Here is a 22181-nt window from a genome sequence, read left to right as displayed (position 1 = left end):
CCACTAGTGTGGTTATAACAGACTGTTTATTAGCAGGTAAGGAGAATGCAACATAGCAGCGATACAGATGTGACTGTGGCATTTATGCTTTGGGAGGGAGGGGGGGTTCCTCTCACATGGTCAGCTCCTGTGGGAGAGAAGAAAGATGGAGAGAATTACTTGGGGTTGGATGCGTGAAGAATGTATATTGTTAAGCTTTTTTTTCAAGGCCTGTTAAAAAAGGACTGTTGCAATCAGTAGGTCATAACAGCAAATGTAGGACATAGTGTGTTACAACAGATTCCTTCCTTCATAAATCCCTCCTCACCATGATAGCGTTAACGATGTCGTTGGTGTTGTGTCTGAGGGCGCGGACAGCTTTAGAACGGGACACGTTAGCCTGGGCCATCACCAGCTCTATATCCCTCTGCTCCAACCCTCCCTCGTCCACCTGACAGAGGTCAAAGTCAGTTGCACTATGGAACACTTCTGAACATGGGAAAAAAAAAAATGCTACAATTCTTAACTGCAAAATTTGGGCGGCAAGTAGCCTAGTGGTTAGAGCATTGGACTAGTAATCGGAAGGTTGCAAGATCGAATCCCCGAGCTGACAAGGTAAAAAGCTGTCGTTCTGCCCCTGAACAAGGCAGTTAACCCGCTGTTCTTAAGCCATCATTGAAAATAAGAATTTGTTCTTAACCGACTTGCCTAGTCAAATAAATAAAAATTCCATCAGGCTAACTACAGTAAAGTCCTTAAGTAACAATACTTGAAAATACTACTTAAGTTGTTTTTGGGGGTATCTGTACTTGACTTGAACTATTTCTACTTTTGACAACTTTTGCTTCACTACATTCCTAAAGAAAACAATGTACTTTTTTCTCCATACATTTTCCTTGAGACTTAAAAGTACTCGTTACATTTTGAATGCTTAGCAGGACAGGAAAATGGTCTAATTCACATACTTATCAAGAGAACATCCCGGTCATCCCTACTGCCTCTGATCTGGGGGACCTACTGAACACGTGCTTTGTTTGTAAATTATGTCTGAGTGTTAGAGGGTGCCCCTGGCAAGCATGCCGTGTGGTATGCTTAATATAACTAATTTGAAAGGATGTATACTTAAGTATATATGAGCAATTACATTTACTTTATATTTAAAACCAAATACAGGATTTTCCTGTGTGACTCACTTTTACTTGAGTCATTTTCTATTAAGGTATCTTTATTTTTACTCAAGTATGACAGTTGGGTACTTTTTCCACCACTGCAATAGAGAGGACTGAAATGTAACAACACTAGACAGAATTGTTTCATATTAAGATCTAAAAGAACTACCGTACATGAAAGAGTAAGAATAGCGTAAAGGTTGGTGTTTTTCCTTGACATAATGAGTGAGCATGCATTTCCATACCTCCTCCTCCTCGCTCTCCTCCTTGATGGTGAGGCTGGGTGGTGCAGGGGGCACCAGTGGGGAGGCCTCCACCGGGACCTTAAACTTCTCTGCCGCTGCCTTGTGCACCTGTTGAGACAGGTCCTCTATCTAGGAAGGAAATAGGAAGAGAGAGGTCACCTTGGCCTCTGAACACAATGTAGATGAGAGAAAAGAGAGAGGGGGATAAAGAGAGAGAGTGAGAGAAGGTTAGGATGTCACCTTGGCCTCTCCAAACACGATGTAGATGTCTGACGCGGGGCTCTTGAAGACGTCAGGTCTGCTGATGACAAACAAGATGCTCTTCGACTTCCTTATAGTGATCCTGGTCACACCGTGGACCGGCCGCAAGCCCAGCTTACCCATGGCCTAAACACACACACACACTGGTTACACCATGACGCGGCCAAACACACAGAATACACACACATTTGCTCTGTGTTTGATTAGCTGGGTCTGCCGCATGGAGCAGCTGTGTTCACATCTCGCCTTGCGGGCCTTCTTCTCACTGCGGCTCTGCTTAGGTCTGTTAATCCCCTCATCAGCAGGAGAGATGGGCTGAGAGAGAGAAGGAGGACAACAAAATCAATTCAACACATCAAACCTGAGAACATTCTACAGTAGTTTACCCATATCCAGAATGATAATATGGAAAAGATCTCTGAAGCTGCGACCCATTCAGAAAATACAGGCCCCACAACACGTATCCTTCTTACCCCCCTACCTAAAGGTAATGACATCAATATGTTATTACATAACACACAGTGAAAGCAAGGTTTCCACCCTTGGAGACGAGGGGACTTCTAGAGTGTTCTCTGCCCACACACGGTAGATTCACCTGTGGTTCTGAGGATCTCAGTGGCACCACCTCTGGTTCTTCCAACTCTGGCACTGATCCCTCACTCTCCGACTCATTGCAGGAGCCCACTGTGGAACACACACACTGTTACTCTCAGAGGACTGCATCACATCCTCATTGCTATGGTAACTAATGACTGAGATATAGATGATGAGGATATGGTGTAGCTCGTTAGCACTCTGGTAATGGGACAGTCCATCATAAAGCTTTACGGCTAACCAAATCACCGATCTTAGAGGAGAAATAGATCACCTCATTAAATAGCAATGGCATTTCATCTCTATGTTATGGAACATGCATGTTATGACGTATAATTACATTCTGTACAACTGTGTTTCAATGCATGTAGTATTGTTCATTATGCTGCAGTGCTACCACACATACAGTACACATAAATCCCCATCCATGATTCTATGTACGTATCATCTACCGGGAGGTCAGTTCTAGCTAGATTGACCCAGTGGTTTCAGGTTGACTGACGGTTGCCCTAAAATAACCTCTATTGAAAGATGTGCAATAACAATATTCCTCCTGGATAAAATGATCCTCTCTCTGAGTATTTCTCCTCCATTATTCAGTAGCTGAAGCAGTGTTTTGTGGTCGACGGGGTATTATTGAGAAGCCTTCCTAGAATCTAAAGTATGTCCTTCATCAGGACCATAGCAGGGCCACTAGACATATTCAGAGCCATCTGTGTGTGTGAGGAAGGTCATAGGTGGAGTCACTTCTCAGAATCACTTTCTCAAGGAAACAGAGAAAATGACAGAGAGAGAGAGATATGGGTTTGCAGAGTACGTACAGTTGTATTTGAAGGACAGGTCCAGCTGCTGTGAATCCTTGTGGCTGATTGGACAGTCTATCTGTCTCTCAGTTGGTTGGCGGGAGGAGTGAAGCAGTATCTCTCGCTGATTGGAGGAGCCAGACTCTTTATGAGAAGGGTTTCCCACAATCCCCCTGGGCTGAGTCATGTGATGTCTTAGAGGAACAGCAGTGTCATCGTCATCACTGTCTGTGTCCATCCCATCTGCAACAAAATCCAAATTCACACAGGTTGGACTGATTCATGATTCACTGATTCTTGATTACCAAAAAGAGAAAATCAAATCACTCCACACCTTTATCTCTCTTGAGTGTAACTCACCTCTGTCCTGTGGCCTTTGTGACTGAACTGGCTTGATCTGTCTGTTGGGCTCGGTGAGGAGGTTTGGCTGGGGCTGGGCCTGGCAGCGGATGTCTAGGACAGGCACTGTGGTTGGAGCCTCCAGCCGTGGCAGAGACTCCTGGGTAGGCTGGGTAAGGCTGGGGGTCGAGGGCAGGGCTGACGTGGGTGGAGATGAGAATGAGTAGGGGGTAGGGGAGATACGGACACTTTCAGTGGGTATAGGGGGATGCTTAGGAAGGGCGATAGGGGTAGTAGAAAGGGTTGCGGAGGCTGCCTGAAGATTGGTTGATTGAGGCTGGGTGTCTAGGAGTGGGGTGACAGGCTGGACTGTGGTGAAGAGAGGCTGGGACTCCTGTATGGGGGTGGGGAGGTCCTCATCTGGCGGCACCATGAAGGTACTGGGGGGAGGAGAGGAGGAGAGAGGAGAGGGGGAGAGAGGGGGAGGAGAGGAGGAGGGAAGAGGTGGAGGAGAAGAGGATCTATTCTGTTCTGTAGGGGAGGCATGGCCACTCCCCACATTGTTATCGTTGATGTCCTTCCTGCTTTCTGTCTGGCAGCCAGGCAGCGGCCTGTTGTCAAGCATTTCCTGGTGCACTTCCATGTTCACTTCCTGGTTGACTAGGAGAGCGGGAGCGATAGGGCAGAGGTTGGAAGGACTAGGGGGAGTCGGGGCCCTGGAGGCGTTTCTGTTTTCCCCTCTCTTCTCGGACTCTGCTTCAGGTTTGCCCTTCACAGGTGTCCTCTGTCTGGTATCTGCAGCAGATTTTTGTCCCCTCATGTTCTTATTCTTTTGCTTCCCTGGTGGGGAGGTGTCTTCTAGGGTCTTGGCAGTGAGAGCTGGTTCCTGTGGGTTATCAGTAGACCCAAAGCCTGGCGGAGATTGTCTTCGCGGCTGACTGGGTCTGTCTCTGCTCTGCTTCCCTCTCCTCCCTGGCTGAGGAGGAATGAGGGCTTTCTTTGTGCTCAGCTCTCCCTCGGGTGTCTGACGCTGTGCAGGTTCTGGAACACTCTCTGTTGGAGAGAATCTCTCCTCTGCTCTCTCCTCCACCTCTCTTTCCCCTGAGATACAAACACTACTCTCCTGTCCTTCTAAGGCCCCACTCGTCTTTGGTTGGTCAATGTGCCTGTCAGTCTTCTGACCGCCACCACCCTCTCTTTGGCTCATCGTTTGTGGCTCTGTCTCCTTTGGCTGAGGCTGGGAACAGAGTTTTTGCACACTTTCTACCGTGTCTTTGCCCACTGATAGGGAAGATTCTTGGAAAACTTGTACCTTCTCTACTGTGTCTTTGCTCACTGATGGGGAAAATTCTTGGGAAACTTGGACCTTCTCTACTGTGTCATTGCTCACTGATTGGGACGTTTCTTGGGAAACTTGTACCTTCTCTATTGTGTCGTTGCCCACTGATGGGGAAATTTCTTGGGAAACTTGGACCTTCTCTACTGTGTCTTTACTCACTGATAGGGAAGTTTCTTGGGAAACTTGGACCTCATCTACGGTGTCTTTGCCCACTGATGGGGAAGTTTCTTGGGAAACTTGGACCTCATCTACGGTGTCTTTGCCCACTGATGGGGAAGTTTCTTGGGACACTTGGACCTTGTCTACTGTGTCTTTGCCCAATGATGGGGAAGTTTCCTGGGAAACTTGAACCTTCTCTACTGTGTATTTGCCTACTGATAGGGGAGATTGTTTGGAGACTTGGACCTTCTCTACTGTGTCTTTGCCTACTGATAGGGGAGATTGTTTGGAGACTTGGACCTTCTCTACTGTGTCTTTGCTCACTGATGGGGAAGTTTCTTGGGAAACTTGGACCTTCTCTACTGTGTCTTTGCTCACTGATGGGAAAGTTTCTTGGGAAACTTGGACCTCATCTACGGTGTCTTTGCCCACTGATGGGGAAGTTTCTTGGGACACTTGGATCTTTTCTACTGTGTCTTTGCCCACTGATGGGGAAGTTTCTTGGGAAACTTGGAACTTCTCTACTGTGTCTTTGCCCACGATGGGAGTTGGAGGAAGTGTTGCCTGTGGGAGAGGGAGCTTGGACCTTCTCTACTGTGTCTTTGCCCACTGATGGGAAAGTTTCTTGGGAAACTTGGACCTTCTCTACCGTGTATTTGCCCACTGATGGGGAAGATTCTTGGGAAACTTGGATCTTCTCTACTGTGTCTTTGCTCACTGACGGGGAAGTTTCTTGATAAACTTGGACTTTCTCTACTGTGTCTTTGCCCACTGATAGGGGAGATTCTTGGGAGACTTGGACCTTCTCTACTGTGTCTTTGCTCACTGATTGGAAAGTTTCTTGGGAAACTTGGACCTTCTCTACTGTGTCTTTGCCCACTGATGGGGATGTTTCTTGGGAAACTTGAACCTTGTCTACTGTGTCTTTGCCCACTGATAAGCGAGATTGTTTGGAGACTTGGACTTTCTCTACTGTGTCTTTGCTCACAGATGGGAAGGTTTCTTGGGAAACTTGAACCTTCTCTACTGTGTATTTGCCCACTGATGGGGAAGTTTCTTGGGAAACTTGGGCTTTCTCTACTGTGTCTTTGCCCACTGATAGGGGAGATTCTTGGGAGACTTGGACCTTCTCTACTGTGTCTTTGCCCACTGATGGGGAAGTTTCTTGGGAAGTTTGGACTTTATCTACTGTGTCTTTACCCACTGATAGGGGAGATTCTTGGGAGACTTGGACCTTCTCTTCTGTGTCTTTGCTCACTGATGGGAAAGTTTCTTGGGAAACTTGGACTTTCTCTACTGTGTCTTTGCCCACTGATAGGGGAGATTCTTGGGAGACTTGGACCTTCTCTACTGTGTCTTTGCCCACTGATGGGAAAGTTTCTTGGGAAACTTGTACCTTCTCTACCGTGTATTTGCCCACTGATGGGGAAGATTCTTGGGAAACTTGGACCTTCTCTACTGTGTCTTTGCTCACTGACGGGGAAGTTTCTTGGGAAACTTGGACTTTCTCTACTGTGTCTTTGCCCACTGATAGGGAAGATTCTTGGGAGACTTGGACCTTCTCCACTGTGTCTTTGCTCACTGATGGGAAAGTTTCTTGGGAAACTTGGACCTTCTCTACTGTGTCTTTGCCCACTGATGGCGATGTTTCTTGGGAAACTTGGACCTTGTCTACTGTGTCTTTGCTCACTGATGGGGAAATTTCTAGGAATAATTGGACCTTCTCTACTGTGTCTTTGCTCACTGACGGGGAAGTCTCTTGGGAAACTTGGACCTTCTCTACTGTGTCTTTGCCCACTGATGGGGAAGTTTCTTGGGAAACTTGGACTTTCTCTACTGTGTCTTTGCCCACTGATAGGGACGATTCTTGGAATACTTTGACCTTCTCTACTGTGTCTTTGCTCATTGATGTTGAGATTTCTTGGGAAACTTGGACCTTCTCTACTGTGTCTTTGCCCACTGATAGAGGAACATTCTTGGGAGACTTGGACCTTCTCTACTGTGTCTTTGCTCACTGATGGGGGAAATTCTTTGGAAACTTGGACCTTCTCTACTGTGTCTTTGCCCACTGATAGGAAAAATTCTTGGAAAACTTGAACCTTCTCTACTGTGACTTTACCCACTGATGGGGAAGTTTCTTGGGAAACTTGGACCTTCTCTACTGTGTCTTTGCCCACTGAGAGAGAAGTTTCTTGGGAGACTTGGACATTCTCTACTGTGTCTTTCCTCAGTGATCGGGAAGTTTCTAGGGACAGTCTGCCTGACTTGGAGTTGCTTGGTCTGATTTTATGGCTGAAGGATCCAAATGCCCCACCCAGCAGAGACAGAGCAGGGTCTGCCTGTTTGACTGCTGGGTTAATATCTGTGTTAGTGTTGGGTCTGGAAATGGCTGCCTCTACTGAACCAGGGCTCTGGTCTGAGACAGTCTGTGGTTTACCTCCTGGTGGTGAGACACGCCCAGGGCTTTCCATGGACGAGGAAGGCTGTCTTATGTCTGATTGGTGTGTTGAGCTGTCAGTTGATGTTGTTGGCCTATCGGAGGCTGCAGCAGCCTGTGATCTCACCTCTGTGAGTGGTATGTTTGAGAGAGACGCCCTCAGACTCACACTCTGGCTCTGGTGTTTCACCTCCTCTGACAGGGCATTCAGAGTCACACAGGTTGGCATTCCAGAGGATAGGAACACTGAGTCATTGTTGTTGTTTTCCTGCTCCTCCTTGTTTTCCGGGTGACTCTGCAAGTTGCTGACATCATCCTCTGGGAATTGGGAGCTTCCGTCCTCTCCTCCCCCTGCCTCTGATATCTCCTCGATGGACCTCCAGCTGGACAGGTTGGACTCTGGCACTCCCTCTCCCACAAGCTCGACATCTGCCATCTTGTCTGGCCGACCACACAGGCTGTTGTTGTCTTCTTCGTCCCCCATTATATCACCCACCTCATCCTCGTCTGTGCCAATATTGGGCAGCCCGGAGAGTGTCTGTCCAATCTTCTGTCCAATTGTCTGTCCAACTGTATGTCCCTCCACCTCATACAGTAATAGGCTCTGTGCCTCCAACCCACAGCCCTGCCCCAGAGAGAGAGATAGGGCCTCCCCTGGCCCCCAGGCCCCGGCCCCTGCTCCTAACCCCCTCCTATCAGCCCTCCAGACCCCATCCCCCCTCCTCCCCCCTGCATCTGTCTCTGAGTTCTCCCTCTTGGGAGAGACAGCCAGGGGTGTGTGAGGGGAGCCCAGGGCCCCAGAGCCCCCGTCCTCAGTGCTCAGGGTGTTCTCCCTCAGGTTCTCCTGGGCGGGGTCACATGGGAAGATGTCAGGGGTCAGGGACAGGTTGTCAGCCAGGTCAGGTGAGCTCTCAGGGCAGGAGGAGACAGGGATGTTGCTGGGGTTAGGCTCTTTCGGGTATGAGAGCAGAGGGACCCCCTTGTTCAGGTCGTTGGTGGCAGTGGTCCCTTCAAGGACCTGATGGGAGTCCACACCTTCAGCGCTGCGGTTCTCGTTCTTATGGTCCAGTTCCAGCACTGACACCAGAAGCGGTTTGGACCGGACTGAAGCTGTTGCCACCCCAAACACACGTGGGAGCGGCTTGCGGGGCTCAGAGGTCTTCTGTTTAGGCCGGGGTGTGTCTGACTTAGAGGGGCGTGGCTTAATGAGTAGTTTGAACGAGTCTCTGTCTGTCTGCTCTGTGTGGTCCTCGTCTGAAGTCTCTGTGCTCTGTTCATTATTCTCTCTCTCCGCACCGCTCTGTTTGTCCTTCCCTCTCTCCCCACCGCTCTGTTTGTCCTTTCCTCTCTCCCAAACGCTCTGTTTGTTCTTCCCTCTCTCCCCACTGCTCTGTTTGTCCTTCCCTCTATCTCCACCGCTCTGTTTGTCCTTCCCTCTCTCCCCACTGCTCTGTTTGTCCTTCCCTCTCTCCCCCCGCTCTGTTTGTCCTTCCCTCTCTCCCCACTGCTCTGTTTGTCCTTCCCTGTCTCCCCACCGCTCTGTTTGTCTTTCTCTCTCTTTGCACTGCTCCTTTTGTCCTCCTCTCTCACCGTACCAGCCTGTACTTCGTCTGCAACTGCTTTGGCTCGCCCTGCTCCTGTTGCCAGGGTCACAGGGCTGTTATGGGATGGCTGGCTTGCCAGGGTGACAGGATTGCTGTGGGATGCTGTCTCCTCGATTGTAGCAGCAGGGTTAGTGTTAGGAGTATCAGCAGGGTTAGTGTTAGGAGTAGCAGCAGGGTTAGTGTTAGGAGTAGCAGTAGGCTTAGTGTTAGGAGTAGCAGCAGGGTTAGTGTTAGGAGTAGCAGCAGGGTTAGTGTTAGGAGTAGCAGCAGAGTTTGGGGTAGAGCATGCACCTGGGGTAGTTTTGGGGTTTGAGACTGTAGCAGGATTAGTGTTAGTGGTACAGGCCGTACCAGATTTAGCGTTAGGGGCAGGAGCACTGTTAGTGTTAGGGGTAGAGACCGTAGCAGGGTTCATTTCAGGTGTACATACGGTAGCAGGGTTAGTTTTGGAGGTTGAGGAAGTAGCAGAGTTATTTTGTGGGATTGAGGCTGTAGCAGGGTTAGTGTTAGTGGTGCAGACAGTAGCAGATTTAGCATTAAGGGCAGGAGCACAGTTAGTGTTGGGGTTAGAGAAAGATGCAGGTTTGGTTTTAGGGGTTAACACAGTAGCAGAAGTAGTCTTTGGGGTAGTGAAGGCAGGGTAAGGGGTTATAGAAAGTTTAGGGATAAGGGTAGAGACATAAGGGCTCTCCTGAGAAGGAGCGGGGACAGGAGGTTCAGAGGACTCTGAAGAGATCTCCATTTCACTCCCACTACTGCTGTTGGAGGACTCGGGGTGGGCTGATTCCGCAGGTTGGGCAGGTGCAAGTGCAGGTTGTGGTGGTCTGGGTCCTGGAGGATCCTCAGGCCGGGGCTCTTTGTCACCTGGGGGATTGATTAGGCTAGGTCTGCTCTGGGACTGGGACAGTTCAGTGCTGTGGGCCTCTGGTCTGGTTTCAGGGTGAGGTTTGGCTTGGTGTGGTTCTGTGTGTGGTTCTGTGGGTGGTCCTGTGGGTGGTTCAGCATGTCTCTCTGTGCTGTACAGCCGCTCATCCTCTTCACCATTATAAGAGGCGGAGTCTAGTGAGTCGTCAGTGTCGTCATGGAAACAGAAGGACTCATCCAGCCCTTCGTTGATGGAAGTTTCTGACAGTGAATGAAGGAAGGAGGCCGGGTTGTCCTCTTCAGCTGGGTCATTTACAGCCTTACCCTCACCCTCCTCCTCCTCTTCCTCATCCTCACCCTCCTCTTGATCCACCTCTTCCTCTATCACTATTTCTACTTTAGCCTCCTCTATCTCTACCTTAGCCTCCACTTCTTCTTCCTCATCATCTTCATCATCATCCTCCACGTCCCCCTCCTCCTCTCCGGCCGCGTATGCATCCACATCGTTCCCTTCGTTCCTGTCGTTTCCCTCTCCTCCCTCATTCCCCTCCTCTGTGGGGAAGAGAGTGATCTCCATGGAGTCTGCCTGGAAGAGGAGACTGGTGTGGAGGGGGAAGTTAAGCAGAGAGGCTGGGATCATACTCTCCTCTTCCTCCTCCTCCTCCATCTCTCCATCATCACTGTAGGAGCCTGGGAACAGCAGGAAGGTACCCATCTCTCCGTAAGGGCTGGAGTTATCCCCGTCTGACACATCTGGAGAGCAGGTGTCCATGGTAAGGTTGGAGGAGGCAGGGTTGACGCTGGAGGTGTGAGGGCTTAGGTTCCCCATATCTGGGGCGAAGGGGAAGGAAATGGAGGTCAGCCTTGGGGAGTCTGCTCCATCATCTGGGTTAGTAATGGGAGAGTAAAGCTCCTCAGACACACAGGCCTGCAGCTCCAGCTCCAGGCCTCTTTGCATCAGGGGATTTGAGTACTGCTGTCCCCCAGCCAGAGCATCCTCTGCTGGGCAGAGCGAGCCCTCCGACTCCCCTCCATCTTCCTGGGAGTCGGTGCTTCTGCCGCTGCTGCTCCTCAATGGGGAAGTGTCCTCTGTCACCCAGCGAGGGCGACAGCTACCCCTTGAGACTGTCGCTTCCTCACTCCTCCTCTCCCTTACCTCCCCTCTCAACACCTCCTCCTCCTCCAGGATCACAGTTTCTGCTAGACCCTTATAGAGGCAGAACCGCCACTCTGCTGCTCCTCCTCCCTTCTCCTCTGCCCTCTCCCCTACTGCTCCCCTATCCTCCCCCACTTCGTCTCCGATTTCGGACAGCGAGCTGACAAAGCATGCAGGTGCCTCCTGCACCTCCTCTGCCAGGAGAAGATTGGGGGAGGTGCAGGGGGAGGTGGAAGAGGTCCAGCTGCCCCCCTCCGCCGTGACGTAGGAGCCAGAGGGGGAAGTGAGGGGGGAGCACAGGTCCTCACTGTCCGAGGGGGAGTTTGGTGAGAGGGGAGAGGCTGGGGAGCCGGGGTAAGAGCGGTGTTTGAGGTGTAAGGGGCGAGCAGCCATCTTGATGGGGGTGGAGGGGGCGGTGTAGTATAGGTCAGGATCCAGGGACGAGGGAACACCCACTCTCAGAGGGTCCACGGCATAGGCCGGCTCAGTGAAGGATAGGATAGCAGAGGGATAGGCTGGCTCGGACAGGGAGGGCATGGCATACATGGCACATACAAAAGGCATTTCGCCATAGGGAGACAGCCCTGCCTCCAAAGGGCTTAAGCTGCCCGTCAAGCTAACATCCACTGTGACTGGCTCTGAGGAGGGAGGGGAGGCAGGGATGAGGGGGGTTAGGAGAGGGGTGAGGAGAGGGCTAATGGGCAGGACAGGGCTTCTCTCCTGCTCTTGCTCCATCTTTGGGGTCAGAGGTGAATTGGCTCTCTCCTGCCCTGTGTCCAGTTGGGCCTTTTCTCCAGCCTCGGCCTGGGGCTCTAAGGGAGGCTTAGGGACCTCCAAGACTGGGCCTCCGGGCAGGGGTATCGCCTGGCTGCTCTGCCCGCATGGGCACTTCCCTGTCAGGGTTTTCTTTGTCTTGAGCAGGGCCTCCTGGCCCATCACCACCCGTGTGTTCATGTTCTCTGGCTCCTTGTAGTCGCTCTCCACCTCTGAGCCCATCAGAACCTGGAGAACATAATGAGAACGTTGGAAAAACATAAAGAGAAGAGTAGACCATTGGTAAACATACACACACATACACACACCTTGATTCTCTCCATCTTCACGGGTCCGCTGCGGCGTCCACAGGGTCCGTGACCTCCAAACGTCCCGCTAAGTCGGACCGTGTTACTGTGGCGACGGTCTGAACCTTCAGGCTGGGGTCGCGGGGTCGTGGAGGAGCTGGGTGTGGCCCGAACCAGCCGTGGCCCGAACAGAGAGGTGCATGATGGGAGCAGCTTCTGAGGGGTGCTGGGGGAGGGACTAGAGCCACTGTCACTAGGGGTCGAGCCACTGTCACTAGGAGTGGAATCAGTGGAGGCATGTCTGGTCATGTCTGAAAGAGGAGCGAAAAAGAAGAAACTGTTTCTGTAATGTTATGTCCATGAGGTCAGAATCACTAGCTGCTTCATGACGTGGCAACAGTAACTGTAATGGAAAAAAGGCAACTGGAATTTCAGTTTACCTCCTGAATGTATTAAAAATAATACAATTAAAACACAAAATATCTGTAATGGATGCTGTAGTCTCTTTGCCTTTGTTAAATAGAAACAGTCCTTTCAGCTCTCTCTTTGAAGCTTGTTCTCCCTCATTTACCGTTACACACACAGCCATACTTAGCGGATCTAGAATTTCACCTAAATGTCAGAGAAAACAAGTGACTGAAAAGACCACACTCACAGCAGGGTACACATCAAGTGGCATCAACATATCAAAAATATAATATCCCTACTGTCTTCACTTACAACCATCAACTACGGCTGGGTGAATGGAGTCCATTTACTGGTAGTGAGTTCTGAATGAATGAAATGTGTGCTCCCTCCATTTACAGGGCTCACTGCCCAGGGTAGTTCTTTATTCAGGTACTTTTCCTTCCACAGTAGTGACCCCTGACCCCCAAGGGAATGGAACACACCCTGAGTTTGCTGAAGTCTGCATATCTGGCTGTAGTACCTGCTGCTAGGGCAGTTGAGCCCGCACTGTGCACGAGTGTGTGTAAGCTTGTGCATGTTGGGGTTTTTCCCCTCTCCTCTACCCCTCCTCTCATCTTTCCTCTATCCATCTAACAATTCTTTGTGATGCATTGGAAAACCTCCCTGGTCTTTGAGGTTGAATCTGTGTTTGAAATGCACTGCTCGACTGAGGGACCTTAGAGATGATTGCATGTGTGGGGTACAGAGATGAGGTAGTTGTACAAAAATCACAAAGTGAGTCCATGCAACTTACAGTGGATATAAAAAGTCTACACACCCCTGTTAAAATGCCATGTTTTTGTGATGTAAAAGAATGAGACAAAGATAAATCATGTCAGAACTTTTTCTACTGTTAATGTGACCTATAATGTGAACAATTCAATTGAAAAACAAACTGAAATCTTCGAGGGGGAAAAATGAAAAACAAAAACCTTACAATAACCTGGTTGCATAAGTGTGCACACCCTCTTGTAACTGGGGATGTGGCTGTGTTCAGAATTAACCAATCACATTCAAACTCATGTTAAATAGAAGTCATTACACACCTGCCATCATTTAAAGTGACTCTGATTAATCACAAATAAAGTTCAGATGTTCTAGTAGGATTTTCCTGACATTTTCTTAGTTGCATCTCAGAGCAAAAGACATGGTCCGCAGAGAGCTTCCAAAGCATCAGAGGGATCTCATTGTTGAAAGATATCAGTCAGGAGAAGGGTACAAAATAATTTCCAAAGCATTACATATACCATGGAACACAGTGAAGACAGTCATCATCAAGTGGAGAAAATATGGCACCACAGAGACATTACCAAGAACTGGACGTCCCTCCAAAATGTATGAAAAGACGAGAAGAAAACTGGTCAGGGAGGCTTCCAAGAGGCCTACAGCAACATTAAAGGAACTGCAGGAATTTCTGGCAAGTACTGGCTGTGTGCTACATGTGACAACAATCTCCCATATTCTTTATATGAATGGGCTATGGGGTAGGGTGGAAAGACGGAAGCCTTTTCTTACAATGAAAAACATCCAAGCCCGGCTGAAGTTTGCAAAAACAAACATCAAGTCCACCAAAAGCACGTGGGAAAATGTGTTATGGTCTGATGAAACCAAGGTTGAACTTTTTGGCCATAATTCCAAAAGGTATGTTTGTACACTGCACATCACCCAAAGAACACCATACCCACAGTGAAGCATGGTGGTGGCAGCATCATGCTTTGGGGCTGTTTTTCTTCAGCTGGAACCGGGGCCTTAGTCAGGGTGGAGGGAATTATGAACAGTTCCAAATACCAGGCAATTTTGGCACAAAACCTTCAGGCGTCCGTTAGAAAGCTGAAGATGAAGATGAAGAGGAAGTTCACCTTTCAGCACGGCAACGACCCAAAGCACACATCCAAATCCACCAGAAGAAGATTAACGTTTTGGAATGGCCCAGCCAGAGCCCAGACCTGAATCCAATTGAACATCTCTGGGGTGATCTGAAGAGGGCTGTGCACAGGAGATGTCCTCGCAATCTGACAGATTTGGAGCGCTTTTGCAAAGAAGAGTGGGCAAATATTGCCACATCAAGATGTGCCATGCTAATAGACTCCTACCCAAAAAGACTGAGTGCTGTAATAAAATCAAAAGGTGCTTCAACAAAGTATTAGTTTAAGGGTGTGCACACTTATGCAACCAGGTTATTGTGTTTTTTTGTTGTTGTTTTTTTCCCCTCAAAGATTTCAGTTTGTTTTTCAATTGAATTGTTCACATTATAGGTCACATTAAAGGTGGAAAAAGTTCTGACATGATTTATCTTTGTCTCATTATTTTACATCACAAAAACCTGCCATTTTAACAGGGGTGTGTAGACTTTTGAAATCCACTGTATGTGACTTGTTAAGCAAATTTGATTTGAAATGTTTTGTCCTGAACATATTTAGGCATGCGATAACAAAGGTGTTGAATACTTATTGACTCAAGACATTTCAGCTTTTAATTTTTTATTAATTTGTAAACATTTCTAAAAACATAATCTACTTTGACATTATGGGGTATTGGAGAAAGAGAGAGAAAAGACAAGAGAGAATGAAAGGAATTGAATAAAGAAGAATTCATATTGATTGATGGGTAACATCGAGAACATGCTGGTCTTGTGTGATATTCATCCCAGATCCTGCAGGGGCGCTACATGCAGGGTGTCTGTTGCCCTCTTCCGTTGCTTGATGCTTGATAGTACTACAGCTAGCACAGTTCGATAACTTCACTAGCTACTTCATGTACAACTTGAAAATACCATGCTAACACTGCTCTCAGTGCTTAGTGGTAAAATGATGGCCAACATGGTAGCTAGCTTATGCTCCTCCTTCTCTTATTTGAAATGAGGCTATTGTTGCTAGCTCTCGTCTTTCTCTTTGCACTTTTGCTCTCTCTCCTCCTCATCTTTCTCTCTTTTGCTCTCTCTCTTGCTCTACCTCTCTCTCTCTCTAATCAGACACTCAGATTAGCCATAGGCTAAATGGAGCCATTATTAGATTACCGCCTTTCCCTCGACACACACACACTCCACTCCAGTGACTACGCCATCGTCTCCATAACCTTCAACAGGAACGAAGGATCATTTTGAGAGAAAATGACAGAATGGAGGAGAGGAACTAGGGCAAGAGTGCGAGTGGAGGAGGGAGTCTGGATCAGTCAGAGAGAGAGAGAAAAGCGAGAGAGGGATCGACAAAGGGGGTATTTTCCATTCTATTATGATCCGCTCTGCTGCTCCTTACTGATGTTACGGTTCTGCAGGATTTAAATGAAAACAACACACTAGACTCCTTATGAGATTTCCATGAAATACCCTGAGTCCTGTCATGTACTGTGTGTGCACAGGCCAAGGTTATTATAGTAAACGAAAATGAAAACAAAAACTAATCATGAAAAAAACAACTTAGTAACTGAAATAAAATAATTAACAAATACGTTTGAAAAACTAAAACTATCTTCGACTCCTAAACTAACTAAAATAAAATAAAAACCATCATGAATTATGTTCAGTTTTAGTTTATCTTCTAAACTTAGGGCATGTAGTACTAAAGTAAAAAATAATTGGATAGGTGTAAAAATGGGCAAGAGTTTCTTTCTCCCATATTTTTTGCACCAGTCTCAGCACCATTCCTTTTAAATCTAAGTCACATTGAGATTGACTTTATAATTTAAACCTAACCTAACCTATGACCTGACCCTTCAACTAATGCATTTACCAAAGATTATCTATATACTGACAAGAGATGGGACTCAATGCTCTAACAATGGGAATAAATGTCAGAAAAGGCTGAAGGCAGGCGGGAGGAGGTGGGAGCAGGCTGGAACATTCTAGCCAATAAGAGAGCAGATTTGCATGTGAACAATGGGCACATCTCCGATATAACATAAAAATATATATATAATAATTCAAATTGGAGACTTATATTTCCCTCACTAACTTTAAACATCAGCTATCTGAGCAGCTAACTGATCGCTGCAGCTGTATATAGCCCATCTGTAAATAGCCCACCCAATCTACCTACCTCATCCCCATATTGTTTTTTTTACTTTTCTGCTCTTTTGCACACCAGTATTTCTACTTGCACATCACCATCTGCTCATCTATCACCCCAGTGTTAATTTGCTAAATTGTAATTACTTCGCTACTATGGCCTTCCTCACGTCATTTGCACACACTGTATATAGACTTTTTTCTATTGTGTTATTGACAGTACGCTTGTTTATTCCATGTGTAACTCTGTGTTGTTGTTTGTGTCGCACTGCTGTCATGTCCTGACCATAGTGAGTGGTTATCTTCTATGGTAGAGTAGATCAGGGTGTGACAGGGGGTGTTTGTCTGTTTTTGTATGTCTATGTTCAGTTTCTAGTTTTGCATTTCTATGTTGGTGTTGTTTGGCATGACCTCCAATTAGAGAGAGCAGGTTGTCGTTGCCTCTAATTGGAGGTCCTATTTAAGTTGATGTTTGTTTCACATGTGTTTGTGGGTGATTATTCATTGTGAGTGTACTTGATCCTCCTGCGTCACGGCTTGTTGTTTTGTGTATATTTTGAAGTGTTTTGCATTCTCTTTCACTGGTTAAATAAATATGTGGAACTACGAAAACGCTGCATCTTGGTCCGCTCCTTCTAACAGCTGTGACAACTGCTTTGCTTTATCTTGGCCAGGTCGCAGTTGTAAATGAGAACTTGTTCTCAACTAGCCTACCTTGTGAAATAAAAAAATAATAAAATAAAAATGGCTCCAGCCTCCCTAAAACCTCCCTAAAAACTGAAACTAAATAATATACAATTAATACTAAATAAAAACTAGCAAATCAGGTCTGAAAATGAGCTGAAACTAAAGTGAATTGCAAATACAAATCGAAAAACCAATAGAAATAAAAACAAATAAAAAAGCACTAAACTATAAAAACCTTGGTACAGACATAGGGATATTCACACACAAACACTGACCAGAGAACAGGACTTTATTCTCTTCTCTCAACTGGGCCATCGCCATGCACAGTGACCTCAGGCACGTGCATGCGCGCGCATGCGCGCACGCACACGCACACACGCACACACACGCACACACGCACACACACACACACACACACACACACACACACACACACACACACACACACACACACACACACACACACACACACACACACACACACACACACACACACACACGCTCCACCAGGAACACAAATATCACTTACTGATGGAGTATGCGGACTCTCTCTCCCTCCCTCTTTGTTTATCTCTGATAGCCCATCCTCTTCTGCTGCATTTCTCTTTGTCCTCTTTCCCTCCCTCCTTTTATCCCCCCTCTATTTCTTCTTTTCTCTCCTGTCTCCCGCCTTCCCTTTCCCTTCCTTCCTCTCTCTGTGCCTGTGGTCTAGCTAATAGCTAATATCGTCAGCACTTAGCTGCACTGTCTCTATCCCTTCCTAGGCCCAGGCCCAGGGTGGTGATGTTTATCACTGGATTGTTATGCTGAGTCATGTCACAGTGTGTGCACGCACGCGCGCACGCACACACACATACACAAATTTGTCACAGAGATGCATACAAGGACACAATAAGACGTGCCACTCTAAGGTTTCTTTGTTTGTGTGTGCGCGTGTGGCTCTGCCTACACCCACATGCTTGGAGTGTGCAGGCCGCAGCAGGCTGGAACTGCGTCACAGAGGCTGCTTCCACGGTCTGTCAGGCCCCAGAGCGAGCTTCTTCAGCCTTCACTCCAAGACAGTCCCAGGCCTTGAGACAAGCCCCAGGAGCCTACTGCCTCACAATACCTCTCTCCAGCTCTCTGCCTCTCCCCCTCCCCTCCCTCCCTCCCTCCCTCCCTCCCTCCCTCCCTCCCTCCCTCCCCCCTCCCCCCCCCCCCCCCCCCCCCCCCGCTCTCTCTCTCTCTCCCGCCATCATCCTATTCTGCTGCCTTCTCTTCTCATCTAACTATAGTGTTCTCAGTGCAGGATGCACTCGTTTCAAAACAGTGATGTTTCGGATTGAAAGGCCTTCATCAGAACATTCCAGGAACAGACAAGACAATGTAAGGATATGATTTGTATTAAACCTAAACTAGTAGGATGGGTATTTTACGAAAAACTAGTGGCAATGCAATAATACATAGACTAGACATCTTTCTCCAAAAAGCCATCTGGATTACATCACATCATTAGTGCCAGACCAGCAGAGTTGATACATGCTGTCTGAGACGTACACCTAATCTCTTTACTATACCCGTACAGCACCTTATACCATAAATCCCTTTACTATACCTGTACAGCACCTTATACCAGAAATCCCTTTACTATACCTGTACAGCACCTTATACCATAAATCCCTTTACTATACATATACACTATAGAACCTATACCTAGGGCCAGGAGTTTTGGGGCACTTTTTGAGGCATTGTGCATTTACAGCATTGTCTACTAGTGTTGCTGCAGGTAGGACATTTTCTGTAATTGACACGAGTTGTCTCCAATCAATCAATCAATGTCGGGTTGTACGTGTGTCCAGTGACTGTCAAGCCAACAACTTAACTATTGCGCCAAGAGGTCTGAACCTCTTGATGGGCTCACTAGGTGTTTGGTTAAGGTCGCTTCACTGCCCCCTTCCTTCAGGAGAGTGTGTCCCCAGACTCCCCACACTTCCCTCACGTGTACACACCTCTTGGATGGCCTCACGGGCTCCATCCCACCTCTGACACCAATGTAGCGAATTTGGGGTGTAGCCCCAGCCCGGGACTTGAACCCAGATACAGCGACTGTTAAGGCAACACCTTAATTGTTATGCCAACACCAAGAGGTTCCTCTTGGCATGACGATTAAGGTGTTGGCTTGACAACCACTGGACCTGGGTGCAAGTCCTGGTCGGGGCAACCCTCCCGAATTTGCTACGATATACTTCCAAGGTTGGTTTCTTTGACTCTCCCATTTAACTGCCCAAATTGACCTATTTTTAGCTACAACTTTCGATTCCGTTCGAAAGGATCAGCTTCAGCAAATTGAGGTGTAGAATCACTCTTCTACAAATAGTATTCCCTGCAAAATATTAGGTTTGGTGCAATTAAGATTTGCAGAGCTACGCACAACCAGACATTGATTGATCGGAGGAGACAGCATGTGTCAATTACCGAACATTTTCTACCTGCAGCAACACTAGTGGACAATGCAGGTAAAAGCACAGTGCTTCAAAACTCCTGGCCCTCCTGGCCCTACCTATACACTCTACTGTACAGTCTGAACCTATACAGCACCACTGTACCTATACAGAACCCTGAATGGAGAGGAATTGTGGGTGGCCTTGCTCAAGGGCAGGATCAGAGATCCAGTTCCATTGCCATTTTTGAGTCTCCCAGCCTGGGGCTTGAACCAGAAACCTTTCGGCTGCTGGCCCGCCACTTCTAACCTCTATGCTACTGTACCTTATACCCCAACTGCCTCTACTGTCGGAGAGATAATACCCTAACCCAGGGATCATCAACTACATTCAGCCGCAGGCCGAATTTTTCTTGAGCGGATGGTCGGGGGGCCAGAACATAATTACTAATAATTTGTAGACTGCAAATTAACTGCAAGAAGCCCAAACAGATATAATATTTGACTAAAACAATCATTTCAAACCTTGCTTACATTTGTATACATCATACATTATATCACTTCATGTCTCTCTATTATGCGTGGGAATACATGGGAACAGATTTCTTAAATTAAAATCACTTGGAGTGATTTCCTCGTATTTGGTAGTCTTTTATGACCAACAATGAAAATCCCCCCCAAAATAAACATGATATATTTATTTTTTGTGGTTTTATTTGGGGGCCAAATAAACCACAAATAAAACCTAACCCTTACATTGTACTTCTACTGTCTGAGACATACATTTATCCCCCCAGTGTACTTATCCCCCTTCACTTCAACACAATGAACTCACAAACAGAATACACAGGTAAATACACAGTCTGGGAGATGCAACTCCTATACTCTAACTTTACTGTCAAGTACAGAATCTAACATAGAATACATCTATTGTCTGCTAGACACAAACCTACCAGATGCAACATACCAACAATACTATAATAACCATATTGACTACATCATCTCATCAATAGCTATGTTAGCAGTAAGTAGCATACAGTGACATGTACACACACAGTTCCAGTAGTCGGTGTCTTATCTAACATGAACAATTCGTTTTCAAATGCTCTGCTTTACCCTACATCAGTCCATGTCTGAATCTGTTCCTTCAGTATCTGGCCCTGCTGTTACTGTGTGGATGCTGCTGCTGAGTACGGTGCTGTGTCATGTCCCTGCATGCTGAGACTGGGGGAAGGGAAGTAACGGACGAGAGAGAGAGAGGGAGGAGCTGTTCCACTCTGCCCTGAGAAAACACATCGCCACTGGGCAGTGGGATGGGGCTGGGGAGAGACTGGGGGAAGGGGATGTGGGTATGGGGTTCGTGAGGGGAAAGGGGAATATGGAGCTGGGGCTCGGGGTCAGGTAGGGGGAAGGGGATGTTTGTGGGGTTAAGTAGGGTAAGTGTTGTGGATGGGGGGTCTGGGGTGAAGGCTAGGGTGCTGGAGCTGGAACTAGGACTGGAGTGGGGATCACAGATAGACAGACAGACAGACAGACATGACCCAGCTCTACCTCTCTAATCCGTCAGTCTGTTTGCCTCCCACATGGCAGTATAGCAGGTATCTATTATCCCTCCTCTACCAGCCTCTCTGTAACTCCAACATCTCCTCCTCTCCCTAGTGTCTCACATGCTCCTCACCCTCCCCGTCTCTCCTCTGCCATCTACACTCTCCCATGTCCTCCTTCCCCTCTCTCTTTTCCCCCCTCTATCCCGCCTCCCCCTCTCCACCCAGGTGGTCCTACCTGGTTCAGGCAGGCCTGTCTGCTCTGCTCCAAGCTCCGGATGTCTTTCTTTGGGGACAGATCTGCGAGAGCTCTCCCCCGGCATGGCTGTCTCTGGATCTCTCTGGTTCTGACGCAACAATAACTCCACACCACCCAGCAGCCAAGGTGAACAGAGAGAGAGTGCGCAGTAGAGGGAGGGGCAGAGAGAGAGAGAGAGAGAGAGAGAGAGAGAGAGAGGGTGAATGCTCAGCGACCTAGCACTCAGATCTCCTGCAGCACACGTGTGTCTATATGTGTGTGTGTTAGAGAGAGAGTGCATGCCTCTCTCTGTGGTGCAGCAGAGCAGAGCCGTGATGATGCTATGAGTGAGAGTGTGTTTGGGTCTCGCGATGCTGCCAGTGTGTGTGTGTGTATGTGTGGGCGCATGTGTTTGTGTGGAATCTGAGAGGGAGCTGCAGTATTCTCTCTCATTACCCATCTGAGCTGCACTGCCTCCCTCCTCCCCTCCCTCTTTCCTTCCCATCCCTCTCTCCCTCCCTCTCTCCTTCCCATCCCTCTCTCCCTCCCTCTCTCTCTCCCTGGCGATGACTTGATACTCAGCGATGATGTCAGCAGATTTCTGCTGCTGTCTGAGTGCTGCCCCCATCCTTACAGGAAGGTACTGCAGAGACAGAGGGCTACAGAGAGGGTGTGCGGAGAAGATGGGCTATTGCAGAAAGAGAGATGGAGGAAATAACGGTTGTGAAAGGGAGATTGAAGGAGAGTTACAAAGAAAGAAAAGAGAAAGGGGGACTTTCAGTCTCCTCCCCTTTTCCATTTGTCCCCCCCAAAACCCACAGATCACAGGTAGT

General features: G+C 47.9%; 2 protein-coding genes across 2 annotated transcripts; both read right to left on the bottom strand.

The window, feature by feature from the left end:
• Nucleotides 1-7: 7 nt before the first annotated feature.
• LOC106579970 (uncharacterized) lies at nt 8-7809 on the bottom strand. The gene is made up of 10 exons (XM_082969169.1): nt 7008-7809; nt 5538-6847; nt 3412-5452; nt 3070-3294; nt 2250-2338; nt 1901-1969; nt 1634-1780; nt 1394-1522; nt 308-430; nt 8-127 (listed from the first exon to the last, which is right to left on the bottom strand). Exons 1-10 carry the CDS (start codon nt 7807-7809, stop codon nt 113-115), a joined length of 4950 nt encoding a protein of 1649 aa, XP_082825295.1. The 3' UTR covers nt 8-112.
• Nucleotides 6859-21841, bottom strand: LOC106579955 (uncharacterized). Its single transcript, XM_014160410.3, has 3 exons — nt 21349-21841; nt 12032-12321; nt 6859-11951 (listed from the first exon to the last, which is right to left on the bottom strand). The coding sequence occupies exons 1-3, from the start codon at nt 21806-21808 to the stop codon at nt 8310-8312; spliced, it is 4392 nt and encodes a 1463-aa protein (XP_014015885.3). The 5' UTR covers nt 21809-21841; the 3' UTR covers nt 6859-8309.
• Nucleotides 21842-22181: the final 340 nt, after the last annotated feature.

Source organism: Salmo salar, chromosome 02, assembly GCF_965601325.2.
Source record: "Salmo salar chromosome 02, fSalSal1, whole genome shotgun sequence".
In the NCBI taxonomy this organism is placed as follows: Eukaryota; Metazoa; Chordata; class Actinopteri; order Salmoniformes; family Salmonidae; genus Salmo; species Salmo salar.
Note: the sequence above shows the minus strand (reverse complement) of the source record. Positions and strands in the feature narration are given on the sequence as shown.

Bases quoted from the DNA above. Each gene is read 5' to 3' on its own strand.
- LOC106579970 (XM_082969169.1), bottom strand. From the start codon at position 7,809: ATGGGGGACGAAGAAGACAACAACAGCCTGTGTGGTCGGCCAGACAAG. The intron at 3,295-3,411 runs GTGAGTTACACT...ATTTTGTTGCAG, and splicing joins ACAAAGGCCACAGGACAGAG to ATGGGATGGACACAGACAGT. The intron at 2,339-3,069 runs GTACGTACTCTG...TGTGTTCCACAG, and splicing joins CCTGTCCTTCAAATACAACT to TGGGCTCCTGCAATGAGTCG.
- LOC106579955 (XM_014160410.3), bottom strand. From the start codon at position 21,808: ATGGGTAATGAGAGAGAATACTGCAGCTCCCTCTCAGATTCCACACAA. The intron at 12,322-21,348 runs GTAGGACCACCT...CTCCTCTTTCAG, and splicing joins GACAGGCCTGCCTGAACCAG to ACATGACCAGACATGCCTCC. The intron at 11,952-12,031 runs GTGTGTGTATGT...TATGTTCTCCAG, and splicing joins TGAAGATGGAGAGAATCAAG to GTTCTGATGGGCTCAGAGGT.